We start from the raw sequence: 9,711 nt of genomic DNA, 5'->3' as shown, positions 1-9,711 counted from the left end.
CTCCACTTTTTAATTCTGACTCAGTTCATCACGACATCATTCAACATTCAAGACACTTTGCAAAATTTATTACATTATGAATATTTTAGTGTAAATACTCACCAATAGTTGGGATATTCAAAGATGCACGTTTTTGTAGCTCTCTGAAAAATAGGTCACTATTGAAATTCTGCTTACTTCTTTCATGAGAATTAAAAGGCTTTGAAGAAGGATGTAGTTCTCCAGACAGAAAAGTTTGCATCACCTACATTAACACTTACAGAATGTTTTCTTTAACTACAGATGGGTGTAGCAGCAGATGCTAAAAATAGGGAGGCCACATCCTGCACCTCAACTGGTCACAGAAGCCATTAGAGGCTGTTATTTCTGTTCCAAAAATCCACAAAGTACTCTCAGCATAACTGCTTGACTACCACTAGGATGAATACATGAATACTCAAACAAATATGTATTTACATAATGACTGTGATGTTTTAACTTTTAGTAAATGCTGTGGGACATAAGCCCCATACATTTGACTGGCTGCAAAACCAGCCACAAATGACAGGAACAGGAAATACTTGTGAATACTTTTTTTAAAGACTTCCATGCTGGTCTGTCTAGACAAATTGACTAAAAGTATTTAGTATCCCTTTCTCGAAGATAACACAAGCTTCAGATGAGAGTCATGTGAGTTTCAATCAGCCCTCTAGCACCCTCTAAATGAGAAATAATGTGTTTAAGTACTGTTTGTTATTTTTTACTAGTTATACAAGCAATAGATTTTTGAAGTATAATTCATCCTGGTATCATCCCTGTCACTGCATTAAAAAGATAAAAATTATAAGCTTTGGTGTAAGAGTATGCAGTTAAGTTTCATCATAATGTGCAGTTGTCTTCATTATCATAATAAAACTTGCTATATAGTACTCTCTCTGGGGAGAGCACTGCTGACGGTGACATTTGCAGCTGAAAGTAACTGAGCGTGTCCTCCACCGATGCAAGCTGTGCAGCACCTGTGTAGGAAGCGCCTGGAAGGTAAATGCAGGCAGGAATCTTTTCCTCCCTGCTTCCGTGTGGGGGGGCCTGTTTGCTGGACAGCCTACACAGGGCTTGGGCACACGGTGCTGGGGGGCTTTTGCTGCTGCAGATCCTAGAAGAAATTTAGAAGAGGGAACTGGTTTGGGTCAAGAAGCACATGGGTATGTTTTCTGGTGGAGGCTGAGTATTCACTGTTGGCTACACAACAAATAGCTCTTCCTGTAAGGCAGATGGCAAAAATTATGTGAAAACAATGATGTTATGTTAGTTCATGTGAAATGTTTAGGACACACATTACACATCTGGAGCAATTAGATTGGATCTTCTCAGGCGGTCTGGAACATCTGTGAGGGATGTCTCCATAATGGCAGTGCTGTAACGAGGATGTCATGGTAATTTTTATATGTATCTATATTACACATTTTCTCAGCTTGAGGTCTAGTGTGCTGTTGCTGTTGCCAAAGCCCACGTGTCCTTTGGCTTTACGTTCCCAGCATTGTCATTCCTGGTATGGTTCTGCTTTCCATGACAGGATTTCCTGGCAGAGTATCAAAGCCATCTTAGCTCTGATCATTTGTTTGGCAGTGAACTGGCTGCCAAAGTACCCACTCACTCCATCAGATTTCAATCACCCGGCATGCAGTGTGTCACCAGCTTCTCCAGCTCTGTAACTGGGAGATTGACAAATGAAGCTTTTTGAAAGAGTAAGAGACATCACCATGCTCTGAGCAAACAATATTGGAGCAGGAAAATCAAATACCAGAGACTGGTTGAGGCTTCCAAATTTATTCCCATTTCCTAATCTTGACCAAGCAGTGACCAAGCATTTACCTTGTGACATTTTTTGACACCACAAATTACCATTTTGAACTGACTTTGTAGATAGAAACTCACTTCATTAAATGACAGACAAACCCAAGGAATTTAAGTGGAAAATGGTCCTTATTTGGTAAAATGGCAAAAATCATCTTGATTCTTTTCTGGAGCTGTGAGCACTTTTTGTGTGTGTCCCTGAACATCCTTAATTCAACTTCCTTAGCCTGAACCTAAGGATATTTCAGTGCAGGATTCATGTGGGACCAACAGGATTCCTGTATGTGGCTCGGTTTTGGCACAACTGCTTCCTTTTTTTTCCTGTGTGTCGCGGTGTGGTATCTTGAACCGTGCTGGGGATCGCTGCTGCAAGCAGGCATATGTAGTTTCTCCGCACTGTAACATTCAATCTCAACAGCCAAAGGAAGGGGGAGAGGAGCAAAACCCCAAGCTGATGTATGCGACATAAAGCAGAAGAACCAGATTCTGCTGAAGACGAAGTCTCCTAAAATCTCTGTCTGCCTATGTTTCTGAAACCAAGGGTTGTGCAGAAAGCAGATGGTTACAGCAGACCAACATGAGGCACAGGTGTATGGGTGTCGCATGAGGGGCACAGCTTGTGCAGGTGATGCTAGTCATCCACCTGCGAGGTGGCTGTAAGACACTGAGTGCATTGGGTCTGGGACATTGTTCCTCTGCTGCCTCAGGGACTAGTGAGAAAGATTTCTCCAGATCAGAGGCCCTCCCCAGTGATCCTGTGGAAAGTCAGGGACAGCTAATAAGTGCGGGGTTTTCTGAAGGTGTCGATGATGCACAATGTGCAAAGCCCCATCAGCTTTCCTTCCTGCTTTCTGCTCCCCCTACTCCACTGCTAAGCCAGAATCACTTTCCCCCTAGTTACCATCCGAGGACAAAGGCTGCTGAGGTGCGTACAGGTTGCCTAGCAAAATCAAAATGCAGCAAAAGAAATAAGGATAGGAGCTATTTGAAGGCGGTTGATGCTGATTGCCTACTAAAATGGACCGCAAGTGGAGATCAAACAGAAGGGCTGATTAAAGAGGAATGGTTAGAGTGTAAAGATGGGATAATACCTCAGGTGGGAGCTGCTGTCTGTTTACGGGTGTTACGAAGGGCTCCCTTAGTGAGCAAACTGCTTCTGTGCTACTGCAGTAGTACCATGTGCATTAGATTGCCCCAAAGAAGCATTGCACAGTCCAGTTGAAAAAGAAACCAGACTCCTGAGAGTTTTTCATTAACAGTTTCGCTGCTAACCAAACCAGCCTTGATATGATGCAGAAGTCAGTTTCGGAAACTTCGAACCCTTTCCTCTACTGCTGTTGCATTATTTTGAAAGCATGATGCTACCTTCATGCACGAAACACTGCTTAGCTTATAATGGGGTTTGTTCATATGTACAAACCCCAGTAAAAAAAGTTGAACACAATATACACACTGGGAAATATAATCCTGGAATATGTGTCAATAACATGATTGTTCTGTAAAATAATCCTGCCCACGTTTCCCTTCAGAGATCTTTTCCTCTTTATGCGAGTTGTGTCCACATTGGGGACGCTGGCTGCGCGTGCCCGAGTCTCATTCTCTTCACAGCGGTCTGAGAAAGAAGTCACGTCCATGTCCATGTCCATGTCCACATCCGTGTCGTGAAAGCAGCCGTCAAAAGCCATTGCTTGCACTGCATCAATACTATACGTTCTTGAAGCCTGGCAACAAAGAATAGTTACTCTGCATCTAGCAGAAGCCATTCTAGTAAACTCTAAGCAAATAAAATGGAAAATAGAGAATGCTTTCTCTTCAGTGTTGTTCCCTCTGCGGAGATCATATGGAGAACAGGGCTACCTCTCAGTATTGCTATCTGTGGGGCCGGCCCCCCCAGCAGGACATGAGCAAGAAAGGGGAGATATGCAATGAAACACACTTGTCGGACTGGTTATTGCCAGCTCAGGCAATATGTGCCCCATCTTCTGAAACAGAAAAATCATACTCTGACTCTCCCAGAGGTCTGCATTGCTGGAGTTGTGGGAAATTACTTCAGACATTTCCATGAGTAGTTTTTTGGTGGGATTAGCAAATCGTGTCAACAGCACATGCACTTTTTTTTGTGTTTTTCCCCTTGTGATATTCCAACAAATGTGTTTACATGGGGGGAATATCCTTGAAGCAAAGATTTTAAGTGAATGCTTCATAGAAAGCAAATGTTTAACTTGTGAACCATTCTGCTTCAGGCATGCTTTTTCTAAAAATTACTTTGTCATTCATCTGGTCTTGGGACAAAAAGTCATCATTAAACCCATCTTCCTAATTGAAAATGGCAAAGCACGAGAAGGAGAAAGAGACTGCTCCACAGGAAGCAGGAAGGAATATTACATAAGTGTAATTCTCGGGTATATTTCAGTGAGAGGAAAAATACTTTGATCAATAGGTATTTGAGAACAGAATGAAGGTTATTTTTCTGTTGGGGGTGGGTTGGGGAATAAAAATCAGGAGGTGTACTCCCTAACCTCTGCCACAAGAAAAGGAAGGGAGAGAAAGCACAGACCTTCTCAGAGAGGATGATACATTTCCTCCCTTCAGCCAAGTAAAGAAAAGTGAGATACAAAGGAGTCACAGAGACGGTTACTGTACTCTTATCACAGTGGTGTTAACAGGATTACTCTATGGCTTCTGTGATGCTTTCTGAAGGCAACAAAACACAGAGGATTGTACCTTGCCCCTTTTTTTGAGTTGCTTTCTCTCTTCAATCGTGGTGAGATAGTTCACTGCTGCATACTCAATGACAGACAGGAAGACAAAAAGGAAGCTGATCCATAAATATACATCCACAGCCTTTATGTAAGACACTTGAGGCATTGAGGCACTTACTCCTGTCATGATGGTTGACATTGTCAGCACGGTAGTTATACCTGCCAAAGAAAAAGGGGAGGTTATCATAATAGTGGCCAGCTGGTTCTGTTTAGCTCGTCACTGTTGCTTGGGCAGCACAGCTTTGTGAGGGCATATGACTGACACTGCCTTTAACTTCATTGCACAGGCTCTGTAAAGTGGAGTGAACCTTGAAGGACCTATCACATACAATACTGAAATGAGTAAATCATCTCTGCTCAGTGCACGCAGTTAGAGCTGTGGCACGCCAGATTTGAACAGCAGGAACACAACACTGGTTATTCAGCAGCATAAGGAATACACCTCTATGACAGCTTTAGGCAATGCTATAGAGAAGCGAAAGGTCTGTGGTCTCTCACTTCCCAGAACCAAGATCTCCACTACACACTTTCTTGTGCAGGAGAATCACTGAAGAAATCAACAACTTCCCTCCCAACCCTTTCTCAAAATGCACTTCTTGAGAACATGTATCAGCTTGTATGTCTCCCTCATAACCCCACGGCTGCCTAAAAACACTGGCATAAAAATGCTGTAGCAATTGAAACTGAGAAATATTTTTGTGCTTACTTCAGTGTATCCAGAATTTCACCCTCATCTTTTCAGTCTGTCCTCTTACATGCAGCTATTTATCTCATTTTGTTTTGCTCTTAGAAAAAAGCCCTGAAGCATCAACCCCTGACCCAGGCCCTGATTTTAAAGATATGAATGTAACACTGAAAGTGAAGACATCTCCATAACATCTGTGAGGCAGCACAGACTGATAGCATGGCTTTTCAGCTGGGTCTCAGGGTAGCCGTCACCAGTTTTATGCTAGTTCAAGACCACTGGAACATAGAATAATTTTCCCTCTCCCTCTGTGCAAGTTCCTTGGGTTGAAGGATGGAGTTTGAAAAGTACCATAGAAGAGAAAATCAATGTATTTAAAATATGTATACTCTAAGCTAAGGGAGATAAGCTTTTTAAACTTTGTTGTTAACATTGTCTGTCAATTATGTATGCTTATGCTACTGAAATGTGTGTTATTCATAGAACTCCTTCTGCAGAAATCCATACACAAATTAAAGGACATGATCAGCAAAATCATTGACATTACGAATCATCTACTCAGAATTAAAGCTTTATTTTTAAAGCTGAAGTTAAATTTCTTATAAATAAAAGGAATTGCTAGGTGCATTAATAAAAGTAGGTAGGAGGTACCATAATTTGCTTTTAGACTAACAAATAAATTTATATCTCATGTATTAGTAACTTCAGGCTGTGCCAGTAGAAAGGGATCTGAGCTAGGTAGCTACAGTCCTATTTTTTCTAGATTGATATAGCTATAGATAAAAATTGAGGGCTCCCTCAGTACATGGAAGTTTGTTTCTTAAACAAAGAACCTCAAATTTTTGCTTGCCTAAGAAAAATGGTAACATACAGTTGGCTTCTGGGATAGCATCAGTGAGAAGAAAAAACAGGAGCTTCTTTACTAATTATTAAACTGACAGTTGCAGGTCTCAGATTCATGATGGTTACATTAGATATCTTAACAAAGTTCTGTTAGATCATCACAGAGATACTAATCTTTGACAAAATGTCCTCATTCCAAGGCTATCGGCATTAAATTCCCAACAAAGGCAGTTTTGAAGTGGTATCAACGGATTCATCACTGAGAAAAACAGTAATGTTATTAAAAACCCCACTGTAAGTAGTCTTTTTCTCGCATGCTGTGGTGTTCAGAACTAAAACTCTGAGAGCAGAAAGATGTGCAACTTACTCTTCAGCTTCCACAGAAGCCCTATGCCTTGCGCAGGCACCAAAGCAAACCTTTTCACAGTGCCTAACAAAGGAAGGCTTTGCTACATGGGACCAGTCAGGAAACTGGTTCCAAGTGGGTGGGAAGATACCAAATGTTTCTAGAGAGAAAGCAAAGCTGCAAAGCTTTTAGATGGATTGTGCTATGCCTATGAAGGATCTCTCATGAACCACGGTTTCGGGGAGAGATCTGACTACCTGTTACTGCCTGTTACTTTGCTGGGAAGAGGGAGGAAACCCCCAGTTTTTGGCAGGGAAAAGTAGTAAAATTGTACATAGGGAAATCTGCAGAATCATCCCTTTTTCCTTCTGTGTTGTGCAAGCTGTTTTCTAATATAGCAAAGCCAGTCTGACCAAACATCCCATTTCCAAATGTCGAGGTTGACTGAAGGAGTTTGTTGTAGTGACAACGGTGGCAATAACAGTGTTGTTCAGTTAATTACCTGATACTCATGTGCTGTGTAAATAAGCTCAGGTAACTTCAGACCCTCTCCCTTCTCCATTCTGTACTTCCCAAAGGAATATACATTAAAGGTTTACCTAGTGATACCCTGGCAGGAACGGCTCTTCTGTCAATCCAAAATGAAACCCAAGAGAGCATCACCATCAGCATGGCTGGGAAATAGGATTGTAGCACAAAAAAGAAAATATGTCTCCGGAGTGCAAAGTTTATAAAAAGTCGATTGTACCAACCTATTGAAAAAAGAAAGAGGAACAGGTTGGGGGAGAGAAGAGAGCTGTGTTATTTGTGAACTCTGTTCGCTGCCCCCCCTCCTTCTACTAGGAACGGTGTATCCACATCAGTAATAGTAAATGCCTAAGAAATATTGCCACCACTTTGGCTTTATATAGTACTTCAGAAACTGTCCATCATACCTCATTAAAATATTGCTGCCTTGGGAGTGAAGCATCACAACTGCTATAAAAGTAAATAGACTTCGAGTGAAACTCTCTGGAGAATACAGACAGAATATAGTTGTCCAGTCCGGCTGCGAGAGTGGAACCAACACCCTGCCTCCCCCAAAAACCAGCCTGCTTTCTCTCACGCTACAAATAGCGACAAGCAGCGCTTCTTTTCCTGCAGTCAGGTCTGTTCGCCGGCCCAGCGTTGACTTTAGAGGAAAGGCTGCCATCTAGTGCGGTGTGGGGCACGCTCCCTGTGCCGCAGAGCATGTGTGCTGGGCTTCCTGCGCTGGGGGGGAAATCCGAAAGACAAGAAAAGGAGACAAAAGTGGCTGGCTGCGCAGCGTCTGCCTGCCCAGTACAAACAGAGACATCAATGAGCCTGTGTTGGAGCAGTTATCCCATCACAAAGAGCGGCTTTATAAAAAAGAATATCTCAACAATAATCCCTTCTGATATTAAACGCAGTCTATGTGTTTTCAGTTTCAAAAATGGTTGTCTCAAAAATGGATTGACATTGTCGCTCCTTTGGAGGCCAGGAAACTTCAGAAGCCTAAATGCTACATATGGGTAGTTCACTGAGATTCACGGAAAAGGTTATGCAGAACCTAAAATGCAGAAGGCTGCTTCTGACCAGGGTTTTTGTCCATTTTTTGCCTGACACTCTTCAGGGGTAGCTGGCTCCCATTAGAGCTGCGCTGATTGTTCCCCACTATTATTGACTTCGGGGGTGGGGTCTGTGTGTAATCATTTCTTCCAACAAGAAGCAAAGTAAAGGAACAAGAGAAAGTGGAACCTCCCAACTGAAACAAAACCTCAAAGCCAAAGTGTATGTCTACAAAGGACAGTGTTCTAATTAACAGATATGGTACATGCATTGTTCAGGTACTTCCAAGTGGTGCCTGGGACTTAAAAAAAGTCTTTCCTTTCACCACTACCCCACTGAATAAGCTCATCATCTAAACATCTGCAGGCAAGTGTTAATGCAAAGTCAGAGGTGCTGTGAAGGTGCTGCAGTGGCCTGGGTACAGGGGTGCCATGAGGTTGTACTGCTGTGCACAAGGCTGTAGTTGCTTGCCTAAGTGTTTTTTTGGTGGGAATAGCCAGGCAGAAAGAAGCCAGCTGAGTTCCTGGAACCCCATTTCAACACACAGTGATAGCAGTTTAGTGGAAAACATCCCGGTCTTCTTGCAACAAGGACAAATTTGACGTAGCTCTCAGCAAGGCACAGTTAGGATAGTAAGGCATCACTCGCCCTCTTCTCACATGACAGTGGCTCTTGAAAGCTGGAGCTCTGTTCTTAGCTCATGCACAAGCAAGAGATAAGGGTGAAGAACCTGATCAAGCTGTGAATTCCTCACTGCTTAGGCTATATCATAATTTAAACTGGAATGTCTGCATTCGGCATCAGACACTGCAAACTTGAATGGCTCTTTTTTAAATGCAAAAAAGAAGTGATCCTGTAAATAAAATACAGTAAATAAATCTATTTGCAACTTTCCTGTATGTCTTAAAGGCTTTTTTTCCAAAGTGGTGTGCATTTCATCATATTCTATGGAATAATTTCTATTGTATTAATCTGCCTTGATATAAAAGACAATATCCACACTGAAATGTATTGACTGGAAAGTACAGTAGCAAGCGTGCTATTTTATCTGGTTAAAAATGTGTGGTTAGATTACTTATGTAGGGAAGTATTTCAAAATTTATAATTGCATGTACAAATACAAAGAAAATAAAACCCACCTTGCATGAAATCAAGACTATAATAAACCCCTAAAGCCTTGTGCAGTTTGCCAGAAAGTATAGTTTGAGATCCATAGGGAGAAATAAATACCTGTCTGGGGCAGGTAACTGTATTTAAACAATGTAACACTGACTTAAGGGTTTTTTTATGTATAAACATGGAACATTAAGCAAACCATGAATTAGACCTTAACAGGTTATAAATGCCCTCGTGTGGAAATCTTATACTTGGTAGACTTTTAATGACATTTTACAGCTCCAAACATGAGGAGATTTTAGACAATAAAACACACTGGGGTTCCTCTTGTTTGCTTTGTAGTACTTCACCCTTTAGGGTTTGCATTTTCAGGTTTTTCTATATAACCAGGACCCAAAGATTCCTGCAAACCCAATGCTCCAGTGACTTTCAGAGAAACACCACAATTTTGCAAGAGCTCACCACAGCATGTATTTGATTGCTGTGCACATTTTTACAAGTTCTTATTGTCAGGTGTTAAATTGTAAGTATTATTATGGCCTCTTCTGCTAGTATCA

The 9,711-nt window shown here is 41.8% G+C and overlaps 1 protein-coding gene across 2 annotated transcripts in view; it reads right to left on the bottom strand.

Annotated features, from left to right (window-relative positions):
* Window positions 1-275: 275 nt before the first annotated feature.
* Window positions 276-9,711, bottom strand: part of GABRR3 (gamma-aminobutyric acid type A receptor subunit rho3) — a 44,799-nt gene continuing 35,363 nt past the window's right edge. For both annotated transcript variants that reach the window (XM_080374585.1, XM_080374586.1), the window contains 3 exons: window positions 7,069-7,221; window positions 4,558-4,754; window positions 276-3,554 (listed from right to left, as the gene is read on the bottom strand). In XM_080374585.1, coding sequence (XP_080230711.1) covers window positions 3,240-3,554; window positions 4,558-4,754; window positions 7,069-7,221 — 665 coding nt within the window. In that variant the 3' untranslated portion in view covers window positions 276-3,239. The remainder of the gene's footprint in view (window positions 3,555-4,557; window positions 4,755-7,068; window positions 7,222-9,711) is intronic.

This window comes from Falco punctatus (assembly GCF_963210335.1).
Source record: "Falco punctatus genome assembly, chromosome: 2".
Lineage (NCBI taxonomy): Eukaryota > Metazoa > Chordata > Aves > Falconiformes > Falconidae > Falco > Falco punctatus.
The sequence above is the reverse complement of the archived record's forward strand: the minus strand, read 5'-3'. Positions and strand labels throughout refer to the sequence as shown.